The sequence below is a fragment of the Emydura macquarii genome, unplaced genomic scaffold, assembly GCF_026122565.2.
Source record: "Emydura macquarii macquarii isolate MOO-44397 ecotype Brisbane River unplaced genomic scaffold, CSIRO-AGI_Emac_v2 contig_2422, whole genome shotgun sequence".
Taxonomy (NCBI): domain Eukaryota; kingdom Metazoa; phylum Chordata; order Testudines; family Chelidae; genus Emydura; species Emydura macquarii.
The window spans coordinates 39,506,699-39,532,516 of NW_027132559.1; the positions used below are offsets into that span (position 1 = coordinate 39,506,699).

The window sequence follows — 25,818 nt, forward strand, 5'->3', positions numbered from 1 at the left end:
TCAAGCTTTACTCAGGCCAACTCCCATGGACTTCAAGAGACCTGAGCAAGAATTGCAAACTCTGGGAAAGAGAAGGAACTGAGCAGCAGGGGTGGCTCTGCATTCACAAAAGGGAAGGTTTTCTCTTTAAAGAAATATAGTAAAAGGTAATGTTATGGAGTTGGAGCCATGTCAAAGGAGCCATATTCAATTATTGCAATATAGCTCCTTCTGCAATGGCCAGCCGAGCAATCTGCCTGCAGATCTTTGAGAGCTGCCATTGAAATATATAATTCAGACTAACAAGACTTAACTAGAAATACCAAGCAAAAGCAATCATAGATGGAGAAACGCTTGCGAGAGATAGTGGCCCATACGGGGGGTGCTGCTGGTGCTGATGAATTTGGAGAGAAGGATTTGTCCTATATCTCATTTTCTGTAAAAATAGATGAGGATGCTGGTGTACAGCCTAAGAGAACAGTTAGGGTCTACTTGGTAACAATGATGGAGATCTGATGGTACTGTTGATATACTGTTAGATATGTGACCTACTTATCTGCTGTTTCTCTTAATTCCTGTGATTGTCAGTGTGTCGAATACAAGCCAGAGTCAGTGATGCTACCGTTTAACACAGTGAAACTTTGTTCAGAGACAAGACTGATGGTCTATGCCTACTGCTGGTGTTCTGGGCGTGCAACAGTGTACACTTCCTTATTTAAACTCTTTCTGCTCTTTTAAGCCTGTTTTCTGGTGGTGTGTTTTATGGAGTGACTCTGCTGATGTCTCTCTGCTCTTTCCCTGACCTACGTATTCCACAGGCCTCGGGCTTAATCCCAGATTCACAGAAATTCTGTCTCATTTTACTGACAGAGTCTTGGACTTGCTGAGACATGTGGAAAAGACAATTCGTTTCACAACAGGCATAAATCACTTGTCAAGCTGATGACTACACGTGAGTGTGCAAACTTTGGGGCATAGAACTTGGACAGGGAGAAGGATGGTGGTACTTCCTGCTCTGCAGCAGCTTCCAGGAAGATACCAATCTGGATGCAAATGCCATTTCAGGAAATCATATACTGCATGTACTTTGTTACACAAGCTAAAAGAAGTAATAGATACGATAGTAGCTCCTTTCTCTCCCCTAGGGTTCGTGGCCTCCGATAACAGGGCCACTCTGGTGCAGGTGGTGCATGAAAGCAGTTGTGTCCAGGTACCTGTTATTGCATATTTCATGAATTTGATCTTGTAGAGATTTCTTCTTAAAAAAAAAAAAAAAAAAAAAAAGCAGAACATGGACAACTGCCACTCCACATCTTGAATGCTGAAATTTCAAGTGAAATTTGCTCGCTTCTTCATGCTTTTTGTGTATTTTGATCTGAAAAATAGCCATTATCCTGAGCTTTTCTGATAAATATTGGGTTTGCAAAATCACCCGAAGGAGAACAGAAAAGCTTATGTGTGAAAAATTGTCCTTGCTTTTGCAAAGCTTAAGTTTCATAAGGAACAAGCTGCATACTGTATACTATGCCGTACCTGAACATTTATCACCATTATATGGTGAAATGCCTTATGGTATTGTTAGACCTTTATAGCTGTCAACTGAAGTAGTGCCCATTGATGACTTCCTGCATTCACAATAGTCTGCTAGCCAGTCTGCCACAACTGCTGTCTTTTTGGATGAGTGGGAGGTGGGTATGACAGCTACAGTTAAATTTCCCTAATCCATGTTCTAGTGAACAAATCTTTTTTTTTTTTTTTTTGCGTGGAAATGGCTTTTTCTTGACAAATAGAATATAAACACATGTGATAATGACATTCAATAAATCCCAGACATTGTAACCGCCCCTCTGTCTAAAACGGCGAGAATTACTGGTTATGTACCCTGTAATTACATGGTACTTGCTTACCATATACAATAGATATCTTGCTGCTACTTGTAACTTACCATATGATTAAATAATCAGCATTTATCATCTGAGTGAAAATCGTGTTGCATGATATTTGTACCCCATGAAACAGAGTGTTGTTGTAACATCATTCTTAATCCCTTGGAAAGCTAACTAGCTTTAGTTCAGTCTGAAAGTAGATCTGTAGAAAGAAGGGGAAATTATCTGCTAATCTATTTGCTGTGGCTGTTTCTAAAACACTAACTGTTCATTTTTAAAACCACTGGATTATTGTCCGGAGACTCATTTAAAATGTTTGCCATCTGTTCTGCTGCTTGCCTGGAATTTCCTTCAGATTGCATAACATGGCACACTGAATTTATGAAAGGTGACCCTTTCAGTCATTTTCAAGTGCCTTGAAGAGTTATTAAAAACTTGTATTTCCATACATTTTTATCATAGTGAGGCATAAAGATACAAATCCAGTTTCATGCTTGCTTTAGCATACAATCCCTTGTGCTTTGAGCCATTCGGATGACATTTATTCATCGAAAGAGTCCAAGTGGTACGGCTAGCAGCAGTATGCGCTAATAAGCATCAGCAGACCCAGAGATAGGCAACTGACCCCACTGTGTAAATACCCATAGTAAGACTGTGATTTAACCTGTTTTAAAATGTGTTAATGAGTATGGCTTGTGAGAACCTTGCAGAATTCAATTCACAAAGAGATTTGCAAAGCGAACCCTGCAGTTTGGTCTGCAGGATTAGAAGTGAATGAGCCTCTAAACATTGCCTTGTGGATTCTAGTTTAAATGAACTTAGTTCTCCCAGAGAACCACAACCTACACTCTCAGAGCCCAGTTTCTGACCATAGACGTTATTGAAAAAGTGGACTTTCAGAGCTTATTGAGGTCAAAGAGAAGCAACTGTTACAACAGTGACAGAGTTCAGATGTGGGGAAGGTAAATTTCCTCGCCTTCCATATCTCTGTGTACACAACTGCGCTCACAGTCACCAGCGTTTGTGTGTTGTATGAACTTAAGTTGAATTTGACTCAAAGTTCTTTTTTTTTTTTAGTATTTTTTGTATTTTTCATGTTAATGACTGCACTGCTACACTGTAGTCAAGGTGGGTTACCTCACTATTTCTGTTATTTACCCCAGTCTTTGTGTTATAAGTTCAGTTGTAAGGTTTCTTCTGGGCTGAAATTTGTTATATGCTACAAGGTTGTACTCTGACACCATTGTTGTTCCTTTTCTTTTTAGTAGGGTTATACAAATTTGGGGTTAAGTAGAACTGCTACATTGCAGTTTAGGATAGGATGTGAAGAAGACTTTCTTATCTAAGTAATATTATTGAGGGAATTAATGTAAAGATACCATAATTACCCAATTTAACAGCACACATTGCATCAAAACACCACTCTGGAACCTCCATTCAGTACTGTCTTAGAGGAAAAAGTGCCGTTTGCTGAATCACCACACACCATTCAGCATCACAGAACTGATTCTTCCTAAGCACTGCTACCAGTGTGGCCTGTTACTCAACATTTTCCCTCTACAGATCAGATATGTTGCAAAATATATTAAAAATAAGCAAAAGATGGTAAATAAATAAATTGGAAAATGGGCCCATACCCAACCACCTATTTGCCAGTCTTGTATATATATATTCAGAGGTGCTGATTAATACAGTACTATAATGTAATCAAATGCAAGAAAAGTGAAGAGAGATCAAGAGAGGAGAAACAGTTCTGATTACTGATGGCACTAGGGCAAGTCTGACTTCAGTGCTGTCTGCCAGCCAAGTTCCAGTTCCCAAATACTGAGACTGGTATATTCTCTCCCCCCGATTCTGATACACATACTCCCGTCAGTGGCTACCCAGTTTTTAATTGACTGTAGCCAGATGTCTTTCAGGAGAAAACCGGCACGTGCTCACTGTAATTATTTTCAAATGAGAAAAGGGGGCTAAATTTATTAAATTACTTTTTATAAATTGCTCATCCGACTCTAATCTCAGTGTATGGAGCGTGAAAAGTTATGAACAGGGGCTAGAGCCAACTGCTTTTCCCTTAAGAACTTTTTCTTTAGAAAAGGCTGATAATTTTTCTTCCATGAGGAGGAGCACAGTTAGTAGGGGAAGTTCAGTATAAGATGAGAAACCAGAAGTCAGGATTCCATTCCAAATAGCTCCCAACCCTTGACAAGAAAAGAAATAAAAAGGGTTATGAAGAAATACGATGTTTATGAGCAACAATATAGACTAAACCACGCTCACTGAAACAAGTCATGCATGGATTTTCTCTTAAGTTCCTGCATCCTCTCCCTTTCATCTCCTCCTTCACCATCATCCCAGCAGTCATGTTGTCCAGCTAGGGAATTCATTGTCTGTAGCAACATCATATTGTCTGTCCTGGGTCAGCTCTGAATATCATCTGAATAAACATGGCCATCAAACAAAGAGCTGCAGATGATTATAATATTGCAGTCTCCATACTGCAGCCATGGTAGGAAGTGGGAGGAAATAATGATAGACAACATCTGAATTCCTTCTTAAAGGAGGACTTCACTATTAACAGAAAAGAATCTTGTGCTATGTTATTTCAGTTTCTAAATCAGATGAATGTTTAGGGTTCTTAATTTAGTCAATGGGGATTTCTAAATCAGCTATCACTATGCTGTCTAGCATCTGTTTTCTTTTCTATGGTTCTTTTATGGTTTTTTTCCTTCTACACATTTGTGAATGTAGTATTAGTGAAAGGATTAAGCTGCTATTTCCCTTGTGGCCTGTACAACTTTTTCATGGCCAGCTTTTGCCAAGGTTATAGGGTAAATTCAATAGGACTGATCCTCTGCATTGAAAATCCTTGTCAAACAGACTTGAGGCTCATCAAAGAAGTAATTTTTCTGTTTCACAGGGTTCTAAATAGAATATTTTTTTCATTTTTTTTAAAAAAAAATTGTGATTAAGAAAACCCAAACTTTCTTCATCTGCCATCTTTTTCCGTTGTGCCACTGAGCTCAATACAATTAATACAAGTTTACTTGTTTTGTGTTTGTTTGTTTTAATTTTATTTCCCTCTCTGTAACTTTTCAAAACTTCTCCAATTTGGGAAAAATGAAAGAGGGGCAAATGTGTCATTTTTCCTCTTGCTACTCAGTGGCCTTTGAGTTGAGGAACTTTTGAAAAGTTAGAGTGGGAAAAGTGGGGGAGGTGGAAGAGAGAGAAATAATGGAGGAAAAAACACCCTAGATATTGCTAATTCTTGTACACTCAGTGGCACAAAAGGGAAGGAGAAATACAGGGAAAACCAAAAATCTGAATTTTTTAAAAAAATATATTTTTTTAAACCAAAATAAATTTTTCAATTCAGAATGAAACAACTTTTCTCTATTCCCTTTTTTGTTCTGAAATTTACTATTTAAAAATAAATAAAATGTTATTTCCCTGCCAAAATTTTAAATTTAAACCTCATCTTAACATCTTTACATTTAGCAGGTTCAAAGTTAGCTACAGTCGCACAACTGCCAAGATGCACAGCCTGAGTGAGGTGATCCTTCTCCTCCTTTCTCTGCTTTTCTCTGGTTCTGATCATCTAGTAACCAAGCTAAAGTCTTTGGTAGGCTGGAGGTGTAAGTCATTTAGGAGCCATCAAGTTTCAAGGCTTCTCATTGAATAGATACTGTTTTTCAGTACAAATCATTATGATTCTGTCTCTGTACCTCCTCTGGGAGAATAAGTGTCTGATCCGACAGGAATGATGAGTCATTAGAATCTAAATAGCCTTGTGTCTTGTTTTCCCATGAACGTGAAAGTTCTATATACACAACTCAAAGGACTATAAATATGTAATTAAAAACATACAAACAGACACATCAGTTACAATTAAAACTGAAGTTTGGTTGTTGCCTGCCACAGTCTCCTCACTGGCAGTATTCTTCCTCACTTCCTCACCCACCCCTGTGAGTTCAAACATCTTTTTGAGAAGGTCCATCTTTTTGGCATTTCAGAAGAAAAGTATCTGCTAGCACTGTTTCATAATACATAAACCCCTAAATCCCTTGGCGGAATTAAATGGGATATTCATCAGAATGGATTACAATGTATCATATCATATATACTTTTTTAAAAAAAGTAATGAATATTACAGCAACGTGAGAAACTCACTCAAATAACTCAGTGTTGACACATTAGAGAGAAACAGTGGATGAGGTAATATCTTTTATTGGATCAATTTCTGATGGTGAAAGAGACAAACTTTAATGCAGAGAAGCTCATCCCCTTGGCTTTCAAACCTCTACATGAGAGACCACAAAACTCTGTCGAGGAGAAGTGAGATTCATGCTAATCTTTTCCAATATTGGCCCATTAGACAAGGCTATGCAATTATGCCTTTGGGAGTTTTCCCTTTCTGATATGCTACTTTTCAAGTTGAGAGAAGATCATGGCTGTGCACTTAAGGCTGTCTAGTGGATGTGAAAATGAAGGGTTTTTTTTCAAAAAAATATGTCATTTTCACCAGGGAGAAACAGGAACAATGCAATGTAAGAGGGCATGAGAGACTCTTATTTATTTCTTCCCTGATCTAGAGTGGGCACTAAGCTCATTATTCAATTATTTAACTCAGATTGTTTTAGGACTCTGGAATTGCTGCTCTCCTTTTGTTTATCTATACACTAATCTTAATGTATTTAGAAGGATGATGGCACCCTTCTAAAACCATAGTATTTTAACAACAATTTATAGTCATTTTTGTGTGAAGGAAATTTTGTGTGAAGTAATTTTGTGTGTAAATGGACTTCCTTTGATGAGGCAATAAGGAGATATTAATGTGATTTTGTAGAAAAGAGTATAGAAAGAAATTATGTTAACTCTTTCTAGAATCTAGACTTTTGACATGTTTTGGGAGGTTAATGGTTTCATACACATTTTCTTAATTTTGCTTCAAAATGTTCTGTGGAAAATTATTAAAAATACCATAACACAAAGGAAAAAATGACAGTTAGTGAAGTTCTTTCTTGGTGAAGTGATCTCTAAACTAAATTTTAAACCACTGAACACCAGTAAAATATTTGTCACCCTGGTTAAATGAATATGTAAGCAGTGCTGTTGCTGATGCTGATATTTCCCTCAACTATATCTTATCACTTATTCATCAACCGTAAAAGTCTCTACTGAAGCCTTCCGTGGTCCCTCTCCGACAACTAGATGAGACTCAGCAAGTTTATTGTGAATGATGCTTTTCCATACTAAAAATGAATAGAATTAAACCCGTCTACCAAATATATTTGAAAGCATTTCTGTATAGCTTGACTTCAAACAGATACCTTCCCACCTAATGGAAATATTTGTCTAAAAAGGTTAGAATAGTTGCAGCAAATCTGTCTTTTACTGCTGAAAGAACTGCTTTGAAGGATTATAGTGTTTTTTAGGAAGGAAATCAGTTGAGTATGGTGTAAATTTTCATGGACAGGATACTTCACCTGTGATCTCACTTGTGGAACAGAAGTGTTTGGGAGTTTTTAGGCAGGTTTCAGCAGTCAAAAGAAGTTTCAGCAGGAGAAGTTTCTGCAAATCAATTATTATAGTTTTTGAAAGAGTTTGAAATGGGCTTATCCTGGATTATTGAATTTTAAAAGGATTCTGTCTGAGTTTTATTAGGTCCTAAATTTTAAGATAATTTAGTTTACAAAAAGTGAACCACATGCTTCGTAGGTGGCATGTTTAGGTGGCAAAATAAACTTGAACCTTGATATTCTTTTGCAGCAAACTGTCTTTTTCCTTTGCCAACTGGTTGAGGTGGCATTTTTCAGAACTTGAAACCTTTAAATCTTACAATTTTATCTAACAAGCTGATTTTGTGATCCAGTGTTTGCTTTTAACCTTAAACATTTCAGAGAAGACTGAGCTTCACAGCCTGTTTAAAACCAATAAAAATAAATTCCTGTGCCAAATGTGTTGTATGTGTGTTTTCTACAGTGCAACTTTGCTGGATTTGAGTCATGTTTAACATTAAAATAACCATTCAGAAATCCTATCTGAAACATTGTTTTAAATTTAATTTGTACTCTCTCCAGTCTTTTAACAGTAAGTACTATTATTTTAAATATATTTCCTCTACATTTCCTTTTAAAAACCTAGATGGAGAGTCATTCAGTTCCCACAAGCATGCTCCATTTGGAAAGCTAATGGTTTAACTCATATACTTGTACAAATACTCTGAATTCCTATTGCATTTATATGAATCAGAACATATATTTAAAAGTATATTTCAAATAACATTGAAATGCTTTAAATATATATTATGTTTTTACCTACAGAATGTGGGAAATGTTATGCAAAGTCTACAGAAGGCATGCCATGTATTTTCCATGCTGTGCACGTGATATATTTGATTAAATGTACAAGCAAATTCTGACTCACAAAGGGGGACAGTACTCAAAAAAGGAAGTACAGATGTCTGTACAAACAACTGTGCTAATCACCACCCAAATTCTGTCTGCCAGTGGCACCAATGTTATCCACGTGCATACATCGATGTTGATATCTTCTCAGTATCTGCAGATTCAGCCGTATCACCTCTTCTCCTGCCCCACCCATTTGGACAAAAAGCACAGAAGTGGGAAGGAGTTTTTGAAATAGTTCAGCATTTGAACAGAAAGCACTGTTGCCCTCTAGACTTGCACTTTGCACATGTATAACACCTAGGATGACCAGATGTCCCGATTATTAATAGGAACGTCCTGATATTAGGGGTTTGGTTTTATGTAGATAATCTATTACCTTCTCCAATCCCGATTTTTTACACTCGCTATGTGGTCATCCTAATACCAAAGGGGAAACAAGGGACAGAGCTGTCAGCATGTCTGGCTTCAGCTGATGGTTATCTCTGGCTAAGGAACCAATGCTGCTAAATCTCCCACCATTCCGACCAATGGTCCAGCTCCACTACTTGTAACAATGGTGGCAGCTTTAGGGCAGACAAGATGCTTGTGGCTTCAGAGTTTTTATATATTTTGCCATGTAACTCTGTGTTCAGAGCTGGGCTAGACGCCAGAGTGGTACATCTAAACTAGTGCTCCCACTGTAGCTTCACCAGGGCTAGCTATGGTGCTAAATTTGAGGGGGAAAGTAACGTAGACAAGACCTAACCTTTCCCAGATAACAGCACCGTGCTGTCTGGAGACTTCACACAAACCAGTTGCTTTTAGGAATGCCCATGTTTGTGGTGGAATAAATTATGCGGATTTTGTGGACATGGATGGCCACATGATTGGTAAGCCAGGATAAACTTGGATGGATTTCTGTGTGTTCTAGTTTGGCTTCGGCCCCTGCCACAATCTAGTCACAATTACTTTTGCAAAGACTGCAGATCTGATTTACCAAGTATTTTCAGAATAAATTAGGCTGCAGTGCCTAGCTCACACTAGTAGTGACTTATCCTGTGTTTTCCTGGCTTATTTTATTTTCTTCTTCCTACTTACAAGTGTGAACATCCAGAAGTTGTCCCAAAGAGCGTTTTACTGTAAGGGAAGGTTGATCTGATGAAAAATTAATTGCAGTATACAGTGGTCCCTGGATTTTCAAATGGTTGGGTAATATTCTAGCCATGAGACTTCACTGACTGTAACAGGAGATGTTTGTTTAAAGCCCCATGTGCTGCTTTCAATATTAACCCCTGCCTACTTTTTTTTTGTCCTTCTAAGAGACAATTGATTCCATCAAATGTAACTGAACAGGATTTAGCAAGAGAAGAACGCACCTTTCTTCTGTACCAGGAATAATAGGGGAGTGATATATTTCTTTTTTTTTAATGGCAAAGCTTACAGTCCTACAATGTCTAGATTAATGAACCCATAGTAGAATATGTAAACAGAAGATAAGAAAAAATCCTTAATCCTGCCAATTTATACAGGTAGAGAGAAAGCTCTGTAATAACTGCTGGTTTCAAGTCTCTCTCACTTTTTTTTTTTGTCCATTAACAAAAAGTAACCCAGGCAGCTAAAGATATCAAGATGGTGTATTAATCAGTTTTTTCTCCCTTTACATCTTGTTGTGATCTCTTTACTTTATCTGAGTCTGGGCCACATAAATGTTTTTTAAAAAATCCAAGCATCAGAATATGGGTCCCAACAGTCCTTGTGTGCAAAGGGACCTGATCCAAAGCCTATGTAAGACAGTGAGAGTCTTTCAGATGATTACAGTGGGTTTTTGATCAGGCACTAACTGGGCATTTAATGGTTTCCCCGCCATGGGGGAATCTCCAGAATGGGTACAGCCAACATTGCCAGTTCCATGCCAGCCCTCCCATGGCGCCTAGAATAGCAGATAGGCTAAGGGTGGATGATGGCTGGAATGTTCCTGCCCTTTGGGGTTGTTACCAGCCAGCACAAGTTAGTGTAACCCTGATGCTGGCTCTGGCTTGTGCTAGGGACAAACTGGTGGCCCCAGGATCCGGGAGAGATGCCATAAAACCACCCCCCTCAGTGACACAGCCCAGGGACCATGTTGGAACCATGTAGGCTTCTACCAGCTGGCATAGTTTATAGCTGCTCCAGATTGCTCTCTACTATGCTGAGACCAGGGCAGAAACAGCCTGAGAATCCTGGAGTTTCAGCTGTCTCTTTTACAGCTTCCCCTCTCTGCCGCATGCAGCAGTTTTAGCAGTGGTTTGGATGAAAATGATCAGGACAGATTGTGTACTCTCCCACTGATTAAATAAGGAAAATAAAGGGGAGAAATGAAAAAAGATCATTTCAACAGCACACTGCAAGATGGTACAGTGAGAATGAATATCTGCTATTACATCTCTGCTAGCATAGCTGCTTATTTTTTAATATAAAATCACATAGCTGACATCAGGGCTTCATACCTGAAGTGTATCATACACCTGAAGTGTATCTCAGGCTATTGGGGAGGAGGGGACAGATTTTTCTCTATTTCGTTTTTTCAGGAACGCTTACGCCATTTTCCTTCTAGTTTATGTGCTGCTAGAACGTAACTGATAAACCTGCAGTGAACTAACTGTATGCTCGACTAGCAACTCGGCCTCTGCACAGTGGAAGCCTCTTTCATGCCAAATCTTTTGCTGTACAGTCACTGCTGGCAGATGGTTACTTTTCCAGCTAAATAACCACAGCTCTTTGTCTTAGTAGGGCTTTGAACATATGGTTTTGCTCAACACTGGTTAAATGATAATAAATGAGCTTTTTCTTGACAGGGCAATCTGAGTTTTGCATGTTTAAAGTGATGTATTTGTTTTGATTTTCTTTTTAAATATGCTTCAAGCTCAAGGTGCACGTACTAATATATTTTTAAATAAATGAATTTGCAGGTGTCCCAGTAGCCACATTAACTGTCCTTCCCACACCCAATGCCTCCTCTTTAATTCACTGGCCATTTAACCTGTCCCCTCAGGGGAAAACAGATGAACCTTGTCCTGCCCTGGAAGTCAGTGAATTCAGGCACTCTCAGGCTAACAGGCCTCTCCAGAGACAACATTCTCTTTACAGCCCCATCCCACCTCATCTAATGTCAGGGGCTGCAGTATTGCACAAGGGGAGAGGTGGTCTCTAATAATGTAACCAGACCCGTCCAGTTAGGGCTTTCTTTGTAGATAATAAAACCGACTCTTGTATAGCGCTGAAACGTGAATACACATGTACAGTGGGTGCAAGATCAAGTATCACCATGTGGAGGCACTTGACATGCTGTATATTTTATTTTGGGAGGTACAGTATGAATTTCATCTAATGCTCCAATCAAGTTCTTGTCATTTTCAGAGCTACAAGAGAAAGGCAATTACACTTTGTTATAGAGTCCTTCAGAAAATGTCACAAAATGCTCTTCTGTCTATATTTGTGAATAGATTATAACATTCCCATTCCTGTCAAATGAACTGCTTTGTGTTTGCAATAGAAGAGGACACTTTATTTTTTAATAAGAGTGGTTTAGGTGAACTAACAAAGTTAAAAAGCCCTTCTATACAAGCAATGACAGGAGTCAAATGAAGTCAAAATGAAATTCCACATTATCTAGTTGCTGTCACCTGGAGCCATTAAACTTTTACTCTTGAAAGAACAAGTGCCACAAAGTGGAAAGAATATTTCATATGATGTTCTTGTTGATAGCGTTGTACAGTCAAGTAACTTCTTCAATTTTAGGGTTTTGTGTTTTCACCCACGGATAACTAAATAATACAGTGAATGCAATGGAAGTGACTTAAGAGAAGTTGTGAATGCTGAGAATTGCCAAGCGCATTATTGTATGTATTAAATGTACCTTTTCAGTTGTCAGATTACACCTTTTCCCACCAGCGTTCTAAGCACCTTCAAATAAAATAACTTTGTTGAACACTTACCATAAGCTTGCAAACAAACACGATCCTGTAAATGCCAGTCATTCAAATAAATGCCATAAAACATTACAAACAACATATACAAGGCCAAAACCCTTGCAAATCCACATCTTGCTATAGCTTTAAAGGAGTTCTGGAGCATAATACCTGAGCATCTGAAGTATGAGTAGTCTGAATGGAATCCTTCAGACTCTTCTCATATGCATATATTTTTGAAAAACATATAACACCTTTTTGCAATAATACATCTCCTGAACTCTTTCAGTCTGATTTGTGACTGCTTTTTAGATACCACCTCTTGTTGAAGCCACTCCTCTACAGTAGCCTGGAAATCACAATATAAGCCATTGGTTCTCAACCAGGGATACTTGTACCCTTAAGGGGTACAGAGAGGTCTTCCAGGGGGTACATCAATTCATCTAAATATTTGCTTAATTTTACAACAGGCTACATAAAAAGCACTAGCAAAGTCAATACAAACTCAAATTTCATACAGACAATGACTTTTTCTACTGCTCTATATAGTATACACTGAAATGTATGTACAATATTTATATTTCAATCCATTTATTTTAATGAGAACATGAGCAATTTTTCAGTAATAGTAAACTGTGACACTTTTGTATTTTTATGTCTGATTTTGTAAGCGAGTAGTTTTTAAGTGAGCTGAAACTTAGGAGTATGCAAGACAAATCAGACTCCTGAAAGGGGTATAGTGGTCTGGAAATGTTGAGAGTCGCTGAGCTAAGATTTTTTATTTTGGTCCCAATTCAACAATATACTTAAGCATGTGCCAAAATGTAAGCCTGAACATGTGAGAAGTCCCACTGAAGTTAGTGCATGAACTCGCATGCATAAAGTTAGGCACATGTTTAAGTACATTGCTGAACCAGGGCCTTAGAAAAAAGGAGACTATTTCCAAGACAGAATATTTCATTCTTTTTCTTCCCTGCATATCTTATGTTTTGGCATAGCTTCAGTGAAACAAAGGGTGCTAAAGAGGGGTGAAGCTGTGTATCCTAGTGGATAGAGCACTGAACTGGGACTCAGAACATGTGGGTTTTATTCCTGGCTCAGCCACTGGCTTGCTGGTTGACCTGGGGCAAGTCAATTTGCTTCCCCATTCCTCAGTTGTTGTGTCGTCCGTGTCGTGTCGTCCCGTCCCGTCGTCGTCTCCCCCCCAAAATCTGTAAAATGGGGACAATGATTCTGACCTCCTTTGTAAAGACCTATGGAATCTACTGATGAAAAGTGCTATGTAAGAGCTAGCTATTGTTATTTAATTATTAAATGACTTAGTTGTTTACACTACATAAAGCCCATATCCTATGATTTCCTTCAGTTTGGTGAGTAATGCAGGAAGCTTTTATTGGGTGACTGGTGTCTGGCATGCTTAGTAAAAATGACTAAAAGAGAAAAAGGCCAAATTCTACATTTTTTATGAGGCAAAACTGTCAACAGGGCCAGGGTGCTGTTTAGGGGCAGGTAACCCAGGCGACTGCCTGGGGTGCCAGGCTTGAAGGGCACCAGGCTCAGGGTGCTGTTTTTGTTGTTAGCAACAAAAGGGAAAACGGAACGTTTAAAGTAAAATATTTCAGGTATTCCGTATGATGATTCATTTTTCACTAACCTCCTAGAATGTTTGGGAGCTTTGTACAAGACTTTCTGAGAACTGCGTTTTCCTCGCCAGTCAGTCAGTGAGATACAAGAATGAAGTGAAATGAATGCCTAGCTGCAATATTGTGAATCTTTTTTTTATTATGTAATTGTTTTTTAAGACTTGAAGAGTGTAAGTAGCAGCTAATAAAGAACATATTTAATGAGATGCCAGCAACCTTTTGAACTAAAGGACTAGGGTTAACTTTCCAAGGCTGTTATACTGGTTCACCCAATGTTGGTGCACAGTTCAGTTTCTTGATGTTAGTACGTTTCAATTATTCTTAAAATTAAAAAGTTTCTGTAAGCTTAGAGAGAAAAAAGATTTATTTGCTTACATATGGCATGAATAAATACAGATTTACAGATCCTAGTGTGCAAATTTATCATCTTTTATGACAGGGATAAATCATGCATTCAAATCGTACATCTAAGTGGGCTACAAATGCAATAAATGTAGTAATGGGCTACAAATGCAATGAAAAATAAGGTATTCAAAAGTTTAAAAAATGAGGGGGGATACCAAAGATGCTCTTTCGCCTGGGGCGCCATTTGATCTAGGGCTGGCCCTGACTGCCACTGATGTTTGACAACCAATACTGTGCCTAATTCTGCCATTGGATCAACTGGTGTAAATCTTAAGTAACTCCACTGAAATAATTCAAGGGTGAATGCAGAGCAACCAGTGGAACAGACAGCACAGTTTGGTTTTGCCTTCTCTAAATGTAATAGAAATGTTGGAAATTGGCACATGCAACTAAAAAGCTGGTCCACAACATGCACTTCTCAATCAGTTTGCATTTGTATGTTTGTATATACGTGCATACCCACATACTACATGGGATTTAGCTTTTTTTATTTCTGTACTAGTCACTTGTACTTATTTTAGTTTTTGTGTATACTTATTCTTGTTTTACATAGAGCTGTTTGTTATAATTTATAAAATCCTGAACGACAGAGTTTGATAAATTTAATCTGAATGTTTTAGAGGCAGCTAGTTTCTTGTGTTTCTAGCTTTATCCCTTTTAGATAGATTTGCCAAAGGAGCCCTCCAAACTCTTCCCACAAAAGGAGGATTAAGTAGTTCAGGAAATTGTAGGTCTGGAAAATTCTTCCTTGACTAAGTAAATAGACAGTCAGTTATTACTACCATCAGAAAACTGGCTTACAGACAGTATAAGCCACTGCATGCCAAATTTCTGTGGAAGCCCCTTCAGGAATAAGTTATATATATATGTGCTACATACTTGAAGTATTAGTGGCAATGACAAAAAAAAAAAAATCAGCAGTGGTTCAGTCTTTGAATCTCTTGGATGCTTTGAACTGACTTTGTGTTTCTTTCCAAGCTGTTCTGAAGCATTACTGGAGTTCTCATTAGAATAACCTTTGTTCAGAGCCTTCCTGGTTTCCAATTATCATCACCCTTCCCTCTCTCTTTCCACTTTCATCTAGAGGAAAAATGTACCTGGCAAACAATTAGAAATATGCATGATGGTTTCTGACTACCTGGGTTGTTTGATTGATTTACTTAAATTTTCAACAATTAAATTTTTCCCTTGCAGTGTCATACCTGCCTCAGCATTAGTTGTGATGGTAATGTTTGCAAATGTGAACTGGGATGAGAGGGTGTGTAAGCACATGAGGACATTGGAGTTACACCTGGAATGAATTTGGTCCAAGGTGTTAAAGATAATCTGATACGTGAATGTGACTTTCAACATTTTATATATTGTCTTCAGAATATTAGGGGTGTGATTGTAGGTATATAGATTTAGACAAGAATATGACAAAAGGCATGTATGTGTTACCTCAAGGACCATCAGCACACAAGTGCTGAATGAAACAATAGATATTTAAAATGTCTGAGTAAGCCAGAATGCTTCTCAAGAGAAGTGCATTTAAGAAGCAGACCACAAGAACTGAACTAATGCATTTTAGTGACTATTCCCTCATAGGATTCCTTCGTAGGCTAAGAAGACATATGATAGAATAAAATTCTTGCTGAAAATTGATTTGCAACAGGGCATCTGAAAAGTTCAGATTTTAAATGACTAAAATATCACTTGAAGAAAAGGTGAGGAAAGAAAAATTACAGTTTTTTATAAGCAGAGTGAATTTATTTTTTCCCTACCAGTTAGTGAAAGCGAACATTGTAAAAGATGTTTGGGTGTGTTTTGTCTGTCTCTGCGAACCTGTGAAAGCCAGGCCACTTGCAGTTAGGGGCCTAAATATAGATTTAGGAGCTGAACAGTAGACATCCAAGTTTGAGAATATTGCCAGCATTTGAAACTAGGAAACTGCAAGCTGTGTTTTAAAAGAAAACAAAGCCAATTAATCCCCTAATCCAACCCTGGGAATGTGAGATGTTTCCTAGAGTATGCCTTCTGGTGGTTTGCCCAACATGGTTTTTAATTTTTGAATGAACGAGTCTTCTATAATTTCAACAAGAGATTATCTCATAATATTTGGTGATAATCGCTACTGCCCAGGTAGGTTGGTCTTTAAAATAGCCAGCCATCTCTAGTCACTGCACAGTGCAACATATAAAACTATATATCTGAGAAATTCAGTTATGCTGTGCAAGCATTTAGTCAAAGGGTGTCAGGAAAAAATTGTTAGTGAAGAAAGTTAGCCTGTTTAACAAAGTGAGATGGGATAGGTGGCTAAGATGTGGACTGGCACTCAGGAGATCTGGGTTAAATTCCTTGCTCTGCCACAGATTTCCTGTGTGACCTTGGATTACTCATCTAATCTCTCTGTGCCCATTGGTAACATGCTAGTGTGACAGAAGTGGAGTTGCACTCTAATAATTTATTAATACTTCATATTGACTAGAGTTGACGGGAAAACAGAATTTCTGTCCCATAGGAAATTCTGATTGTTCAAGATTTTGTTTTGCTCTGAAATGTCAAACCTTGGAATTTCCTGTGAAGGGGAATATCCCAGTTTGAGAACATACAGATGCTGCCAAGTATCTCGGGTACCCTCTATGCTGCTGCTTCTTCCTGTGTTGTTGCACCCAAATAACATAGAGAGTGAAGAGAAACACCCCCTCTTCCCCCCCCCCCCCCAGCTGGGAGATGGAAGGGTGAGGAGGAGGAAGGAAAGGTACAGCAGAAGAGAACACATTCACTATCACCGTTGCTGCCACCACCACTCTTTCCATTAAAGCTTTAATCAAAGTTGACATGTTCCTGCAAAACATTTTGATTTTGACAAAACAGCATTTTCCGATGGAAAACGATCTGGTTGGAAATTTTTCAACTAGTTCAAATGTTGACCTGGTTATTAGAATGTTTACTGTATGAATATATTGGTTTAGCTTCATAGGAGACTGAAAGTAAAAGCAAGCAGAAAGGAAACAAAGGCTCAGGATAAACCACCCCTCAGTAAACATTAAGGGTTCTTAAGAGACAGTGTCCAATTGTCTGTGAAGCATCTACCTCCTGGCTCCAGCCAGCTAACAGAACCAGTTTTGACAAGCAGGGCCAAAGCCTGGGAATTTACAAGCAAAAAGATGGTAACAGTTTAGATGAGGGAGCAACTGTTTAGAGTATAATTTGGGGAAGGCAGCCTGAGATGGGTACCTGCTGGGTGTCTGAAGATGCCTAGGCTACCTGCAGTGGCGAGTAAGCCTGTAGGTAAGATAGATATGCATGCAGGTTTTAAAATCCCTCTTCTTTAAATATTTTGGTTTTGAGAAGGCTGTCTGATCACCATAGACACCACTGGTCACAGACTCCCAAAAAACAGAACCATAGGTTCCAAACTCAGTTGGGCCAACTGAGTAAGTACGTTTGACACAAAGTACCTCAGGGCCTAGTCTCGGGGCTGTATCTCAGGGCCTAGTCTAATAGGACTTGTCTACACAGAGTCACTCAGGAACAGGGGTGCTGGAACAATTTGTATAGTGGAAGTGCTGAGAGCCATTGAACCAAACTGTAAACCCGGTATATGATGGAAACCACTTCAAGCCAGGGGGTGTAGCAGCACCTTCCAGCACCCCTTTCCAGCACCTATGCTCCGGAAAGTTAAGACACATCAACAAAAGCTCTGAAGTGAATGTGCATTAAACCCTGTGTTGACACTCCTGTTCAGGAGTAAAGTAGCCTGAGCATGTTGGAGCTTAATTCTAGGAGAGCATCAACAGGAGGGTTTAATGCATTTTAATTTATGCACAATAACTTCACAGCTTCAGTTTAATTTGTCTTAACTTTCCTAAATGCTCCCATGTAAACATGCCCTAAGAGTGGATTGTGAAATTCCTCCTCAAGATAGGCAAAGGCACTAGGCTGAGGACTTGAGGAGGGGCAGTCAGAGAGACTATGAAGGGGACACTGGTGTAACTAGCCCTGCAACTATAACAAATACTTCCGTCTCCCACCATTCATCCATCTTGTTCATCAAGATTGCAAACTCTTCAGGGCAGAAACTGTCTCTTACTATGTTTCTTACAAACACAAAAGAAGGTGTGGTCTCTGCCCTGAAAAACCAGCAACTGAAAAGACAGAACAGGCAGACTAATAAAGAGGAGAGAAACAACACATGAGGAAAATAGCAAAACGTGGTGGTAATTGGCTGCATTTTGATAATGCCTGCTTCATGCAGCACTTCTGAGTTTATCCCCATAACTGAAAATGTTCTTCACTGTAGAATGAGTTTTGATCTATTTTCCTTCCAGTGTGAAAATCTATTCCTTGCAATGATTCCCCCTTTGTTCACTGCAGAGCTCATTCTGACTGCCCTCATGAAACTTTTTGTGCCATTTATTCTATTGTTTAATTTACTATTCGAAGTTAGTGAGGGGATTAATTTCTTCTCGCTGACTCTGGAGACTTCTGGAGATATCTAGTTAAATTGGACGTTTATTAAATCTCTTTAGAAATTACTGAATTTTTTTCTTCTTTATTGTAGGTTTCATATATACTGGAGAAGTTGTGCATCGAATGTTAACAGCCACGCAATACATTGCACCTTTGATGGCAAATTTTGACCCCAGTGTGTCAAGAAATTCAACAGTGAGATATTTTGATAATGGTATGTGATAAGTCTTTCATAAATGAATTTTCTATCCCTTGGCTATTTATATTTTCCTAAATAACCTTTTAAAATAAAGATGAAGGCTACTTAAAATATTGTACTTGGCTAATAGACCATCTAAAGAATGTGGTTAAACATTCATAAAATGGATTACAAAACATGGTTAGACATTCATGTATGGAATGTATTAAATGGTTAAAAATCATGGGTGCTAGAGCATGTAATACCACTTCTAGACTTGAAATATACTTTATCGCTTTAAAGAGAATAATCTATCTCCTGCCAAGCTGCATAACCCTCTTGATTCAATTGTGTAGTAAGTCCTGTCCACCTAGTAGCTGTAAAGAAAATAGCTTTGTGAGATGTGATATTAAGCATACACAGAGGCAGGGCATGTATGAGGTTAATAAACTCATCAGTGATTAAATGTGCAATGTGCCTCACTATAGGAATTCAATAAACTTGTCTATACTTACAGTCCTTCATAGGAAAATTTGAAATGCTAAAGAGCAAAGTGCAATACTTAGGGCTACTCTTTGGGATACATTTTTAAAGCATTAAATGTGAGGATTGTAGTCATGTGATGTCTGTTAAAAATCAGCAGTTTGAAAGCTTGATGCTCTGTGATGAAATGACATTGAATGCCTTAATTCTGATCTCTAGTGACAAATCTAGTGATGCCATACAAGATACTGATTCTATATTTCATATTTAAAATTTTTGGGGTAAACTTTTCAAACATGGGTGCTTAAAATTAGGCATTTAAGGCCAATATTTTCAGCAGCAGGAGCCTAAAATTAGAAGGTATGTTTTATATTTATGTTTATATTAATAGGGACTATGCCTATTCCTGAGAGGGGAGACTGGCTGGGCCTGGAAGTGCTGACTCTGTGAAACATTCCTTTTATATTTGCTTTCCATGAATTTTCTAAGAAACAAATTTGTGGGGAGGCATATTTCCTCAGAGTGAATTCTAAGCACATTTTATGGAATGTTTATGAAAACATTTCATGTTTGTAATCATGAGTATTCACACCAGAAAACTTATCCTGAAAGTTATGCTCAATCAGAAATCAGCACTACGTATCTGTCCCATCACAGTCCAGAACTTTTTTTGCAGAATTTATTTGCCAAAAACATTCATGTAAATACATTTGAGAAAACTGTTCCCCCTTTGTAGACGATTTACAAACAGAAAAGTGGTGATATCATCCAATAAATTATTTGACATGAATTATTCAACCAGCTGTTGTCCTAACATAGCAGTATGTTTGGTCAGCTATTTTATTTTAACTGATGGATCGGGTAGTCATCTTGTTAGTGATATTTCTTAAGGAAGATAAGGAAGACTATATTGAGAATTTCCATTATCATTAATTATTAATCCAGCTATACAACCAACTAGGTGCTATTGTTGAACCTGGATTGTTGATTTAGCACTACATATCTATATATGTGTGTATGTATATTATATGACATATATGTGAATCACAAATGCAAATCCTGCAGATACAGGAAAACCTGCAGATAAAATGGAGGTGTCAGCTACATGGGTGGCCACAACCACTGGAGAACCTGGCTAACTAAAAGGGATCTGAAGGTCCTTGCGGAGAAACTGCTCATGATCCATACTTCTCTGACATAATTCTTTGGTGCCTGGGTGGGGCAGACTCTGTTACATTGCCCTTAACATGATGGGTGCCTCAGAGTATGTGTCCATCCTTAGAAGTAGCTAATACTTCCATAGTCATGAAGTTCTGCTGTGCTGCATATGCTTTAGGACTGAGGATTTGGCCTTTTACTGTAAATGAAAAGAAATAGAACAAGTCACATGATCAGCTACTTAGGTTTTTTTTTTTTTTTTTTTCCTGTGTCATTCTCCCTCTGCTGTTTCCCCTGGAAGTACATTAGTTACTTGGGAAACAATTCTGTTATTGATATGGGTAGAGCTGAGTGACCCACTCAAGGGTCGCTCATATTGTTACCTCTCATGGGACCCAGCCCGGCAAGAGCTCTCCTGGGAAAGAAGTGCCAGTGCCACAGAGGCTGCTGACTCCAACTTCTGCACAGGAGTGCTGAGATCCACATGGATATGGGGGGAGGCAGAGTTTGGTCCATTGATTAATTTTTTTTTGTTTGTAACCTTATGCCGTTGAAAATGAATCCCAAAGGGGGGGAAAGGCCTTTTAAAATTGAAATTTAAAACAATCTACTTAGCATTCCAAAATGAGCTTTCACGCTTATTGCTGTCTATGAAGAATACATTGTGTACAGTATTGATGTATGCAGTAAGACTGTGAAATACACATTTGCAAATGATGTGACAGTACATTGTATCAAAGATTTTCATGTTCATAGTTTCCTAACACATGAAGAAACAGAAATATAAGCAAGAAACAGGAATATAAGCTATTGTGCTGAAGATCTATGGCCAAGGAGTTTGCAGGATTCATCAAAGGCGTGTTGTGCTAAAGGCACATTGACCCGTCTTGAAACATCCTCGGAAAATTATAGCTGGAAATGAAATAGAAGTTTTGTGAATCAAAGCACATAACTCCCATAAGTGTTATGTGCATGGGGGGGGGGGGGAGGAGAGGATATAGTCCTAAATATGAAGGGAAAAAAGGACATTTTCAGTAAACACTGTTCTGATGTTCCTTTCAGTTTAGGTGCCTGAATATATTTTGTAACCTCTCACCATCTGTAAAACATGTTTGCAGGGCATGCGAGTCACTTGATGGTACCTTTTTAGTGTGGTGCATGGGGGATTCAGTCAGAAAAGTCCTGTGAATATTAATAGGCCTTTTGAAACTAAATCTCTGCACACCTAACTCAACATTTACTCCTGTCTATGTGGCTTTAATTTAGACTGTATATTTAATATTTATTTGCCAACCCCTAGTATTTTTCAGAATTGAGAATCACAGTGAAACCTTACATTGTGCAGAAAAATTAATGCTGTTTATGTTTCTGCATAGTTAATGGAGGAAACTGAATACCTTAAATAATCACTTTTCCAGTATCAGCAATTCCATTAATTCTTCAATCTTGATAGCCATTGGGTTGTAGGCTAAATGAAAGGGACTGTGGTGTTGGGTTTAAAGCAGCAAACTTGGAATAGGAATACTGGTTTCTGTCCTTGATGATTGCCACCGACTCACTTGTGTGACTTTAGGCAAGTCACTTAACCTCTCTTGCCTCAGCTTACCTATCAGTATAGTCGATATAATTAATTATAACACTTTAAAACAAGTCTTACAAAAGGGTTTGGTGCTCAAGTAATGTTTATTAGATCTTTGGTGCTTCAAAGTCTTTGGCTGAAAGATAATATATAGAGGCAAAGTATTGTTTTTATTTAATATAACTTTAGTAAATGCTTATCCTAATGTTAATGGATATTTTTTTCATGTTTCTCTTCCCTTCTCTGGGGCTCACAGGCACAGCGCTCGTTGTCCAATGGGATCATGTACATCTGCAGGATAATTACAACCTAGGCAGTTTCACTTTTCAGGCTACGCTTCTCAATGATGGGCGTATCATTTTTGCATATAAAGAAGTAAGTTGGGTCTGAAAACTGTAATTTGGATAATTGTATCACTTTACAATCCCACAGTTTCTATTTTTCAGGAACTACTCTGTATAATTTTTATTTTTGTTACTTGAAAGTTCAAATGTGTGAAAATCACTTTTATATTTTGTTACTCATAAGATCCCTGTTTGGATAAATCTTGAATTCCTTTGTAAAGTTGAAGATCATATGATTCCCTTGTAAACCATTGAATGGCTTGGATATCATAGTTGGTGAATTTCATTTGACTCTAGGATGATCCTTTTCTGGATGTTGTTTGTTTAGTAAAGTCCTAGCGCGGTTTGAGAGATGGAATCTAATTTGCTGGATTAGTTTAGCTAGATTTGTCCCTTTTGTAAATATTGTATACAAAGTAGTTGCCATGAAAGAGTCACCATTTACCATAGTTACCACACTTTGGCATCTGAGACAGTGCAATATTTTCCTGTACTTCAAATAGGAAATAACTGTAATATCTCACTGTTAGCTTTGTGAGGAGTTTTCAGTTTGTATGCAGATTGGAGCCAGATTGTTTGTCCCCTAGGTAGAAGAACATTGTTGGATGGGAGCAAACAAAGAAACTTTTCTGCTTCCGTTTTATCCAGTTTTGCTCACTCAGGCTCTTCAGGAGCTTAGAGTTGTGAACTACGCTTTGGACTCACTTTTTCCTTGCTGGTAAAACAAATTGGGGAGATATTTTCTGGTCAATTTCATTCAAAGTTGCTTGCCCACCTTGTTACTCATGTTCACTGTGACCAAGATATTTTTTTAAGCTCATTTTGGCAAGGAAGTTTTGACTTTTCCTTTTGGATGTGGACCTTCCTATGGTTGTTCATGTTATAGAAGGGAAGGATGTGGTTAGGGTGTGGCCTGGGATTCAGAAGATAAATTCCCTGCCTTGCCATAGACTTCTTGTATCAGTACAGGCAGGTCATTTAATCTCTCTCTGTCTCAATTTCCCATCTGTAACATGGGGATAGTAAAACTACCCTACACTACATTAAAGTCTTAGCTACCATCGTAATAGGCCATATAAGCACCTGATATAGATAAATGCCCTTTGTCACTTCCAGGCTGGATCATTACAATGCAAAATTAATGTGGCTACTTCTTAAGACCACTTGGAAACTTCAGGTAGTGCCAAACTTGTCAGAATGCCTACTTAGCTGTGTTTCTCACAGGGGACAATGCTGTGTTTGTAATCCACTCTTACCTTTGAATTCATTTCTGGATATTGTACAAGATGTTAGTTTTAATTTATAAAAATATAACTTGTTTGACTTTGAAACAGATTTGCCCCTCTTGGTATAATGATCTTCAGGACATGCTGCAAGATTTACATTCTCCTCCTGGCTGTCGGATAGGAGGAAGGATTGATAGAAAAGTTAAAATCTTGATGGATTGGATGAGTGGGGAAGACCTGATCCAACTTGTAATTTTTAAGATAAATGTATTCTAGAAATTATCTTGCATATGCACCTAGATTTGAAGAGAGGCACATTCTGTAAATTAAACTAGTGACTGACTATTTAATGGTAACCATTGTCATCGTTACTTCCCATTCTACTGTGTCATGCACATTGTGTCACGATTTACACTTGTACAGAGTGGATGTCAGATGCTGTCATTTTGATTTGGTAGCATTTTACAGTCACTGTGAATTCATTTTGTATAGATATAAATAATAATGAAATGGGCGAGGCACTCAGATACTACCACATATGCTCCAAAAATAAACTCCATAACGCACACCTAAAACAGCCTTCACTAAAGAAGGAAACTCCACCAGAGAAGTAGATGGCATCATGGAAAAGGCCACTCAATCACCCTAGGAGAACCTGCTTCAATACAGAAGAAAAACCCACTGACCACATCCCCCTAGTTGTCACCTTCCATCCTGCCCATATGGGGGATCCTCAAACAATTACAATTCATATTTGATGGGGACCACATCCTGAAAGAAATCTTTGCTGAATTCCCTCTTCAGGCCTTCAAACAACTGCCTCAGTCTTTCCCTACTCGTCATCAGAAGCAAGCTCCACACAGACTGGGACCCACCAATTCAAAGCAGCACCAGATCCTGCCGGTACCCACTGCTATAATGATCGATACCTCCACAACACACCAGCCAAGATTCATGGGTCCCACTTATCACAACATGGGGTGTACTTCATCCAGTGCACTAAATGCCCCAAGAACAACTATGTAGCTGAAACCAGACAGTCACTTCAAATAAACTCACAAGTAAAAAATGATAAAAGAGAAGAACACCACCTCATCTGTAGTCAGACACTTCCTGACTGATCATTCAGTACTTGTCCTCAAAGGAAACCTGCATAATATCTTCAAATGGTGAGCCTGGGAACTTAAATTCAAACTCCGCTAGACACCAGAAAATCTGGATTGAACAGAGACACTGGTTTTATGTCTCATTATAATTATTTGCAACACACCACACCACACCGCCTGCTACCCTTAATTGCCCACTTCAAACACTTTGTGCATAACAATCTAACCCCTGATTGCCCACTTCATTTCAAGTGACTGCCTCCAACATGTGTTACCTCTTCTGCTTGACAATCTGTCCCAACTTGTATTTAGCTTGGACTCTCCACTTCCTTCTCCAGACCTGAGGAAGAGCACTGAGTATCTTGAAAGCTTGTCCCTCCCACCAGCAGAAGTTGGTCCAATAAAAGATGTTACCTCACCTACCTTGTCTCTCTCGTATCCTGGGAGCAAGATGGCTACAAGAACACTGCAAAGTACAAAAGTTAGACATGGGACAAAAACACTGGCCAATAATACCGGGAGACTTACCACATCAGCATTATGTCAGAAAGCCTGGGATTGAGAGTCAACTGTTATCTATAGTAATCATGCTCACTAATAACTCTGACTATATGCTTCAGATAATTGGGAATGTAGACTTTCATCTTTAGGGCACCTTACCTGAAGCTTTTGCCTCTCGCTCCTATTTATTCGAACCATCTGAGATTTCCTTTTCCATATCCTTCCTTCTGTCATCCTGGCTCGCTACAGGCCTGCTCCATTGGAGCAAGATCTCAAGTCTGGCTTAGCTGGGTTCTAGATAGCTGTGCTATTAAAATCCTGCACATTCTGTGGACTCCCTGGTTAGAGGTACCTGTAAACTGTGCATCTGCCATCTCTGCTTGACAGCATAGATCCTGAGGTGCTACCCATTGTGGTGATGAGCGTTATGAACACAGCACGGCTGGTCCTGCAGTATTTCAGGAGCTGCGAGACAGAGAGTGGATCAGTGATGCCTGTCCTGCTGTCTGCCATGTAGACAAATAATTCAAGATTGCTGC

The 25,818-nt window shown here is 38.6% G+C and overlaps 1 protein-coding gene across 3 annotated transcripts in view; it reads left to right on the forward strand.

The window, feature by feature from the left end:
• The window catches only part of PLXDC2 (plexin domain containing 2), a 350,669-nt gene that overhangs the window by 235,732 nt on the left and 89,119 nt on the right, over window positions 1–25,818 (forward strand). For all 3 annotated transcript variants that reach the window (XM_067562334.1, XM_067562335.1, XM_067562336.1), the window contains 2 exons: window positions 18,796–18,918; window positions 22,359–22,477. In XM_067562334.1, the coding sequence (XP_067418435.1) occupies window positions 18,796–18,918; window positions 22,359–22,477 (242 nt within the window). The remainder of the gene's footprint in view (window positions 1–18,795; window positions 18,919–22,358; window positions 22,478–25,818) is intronic.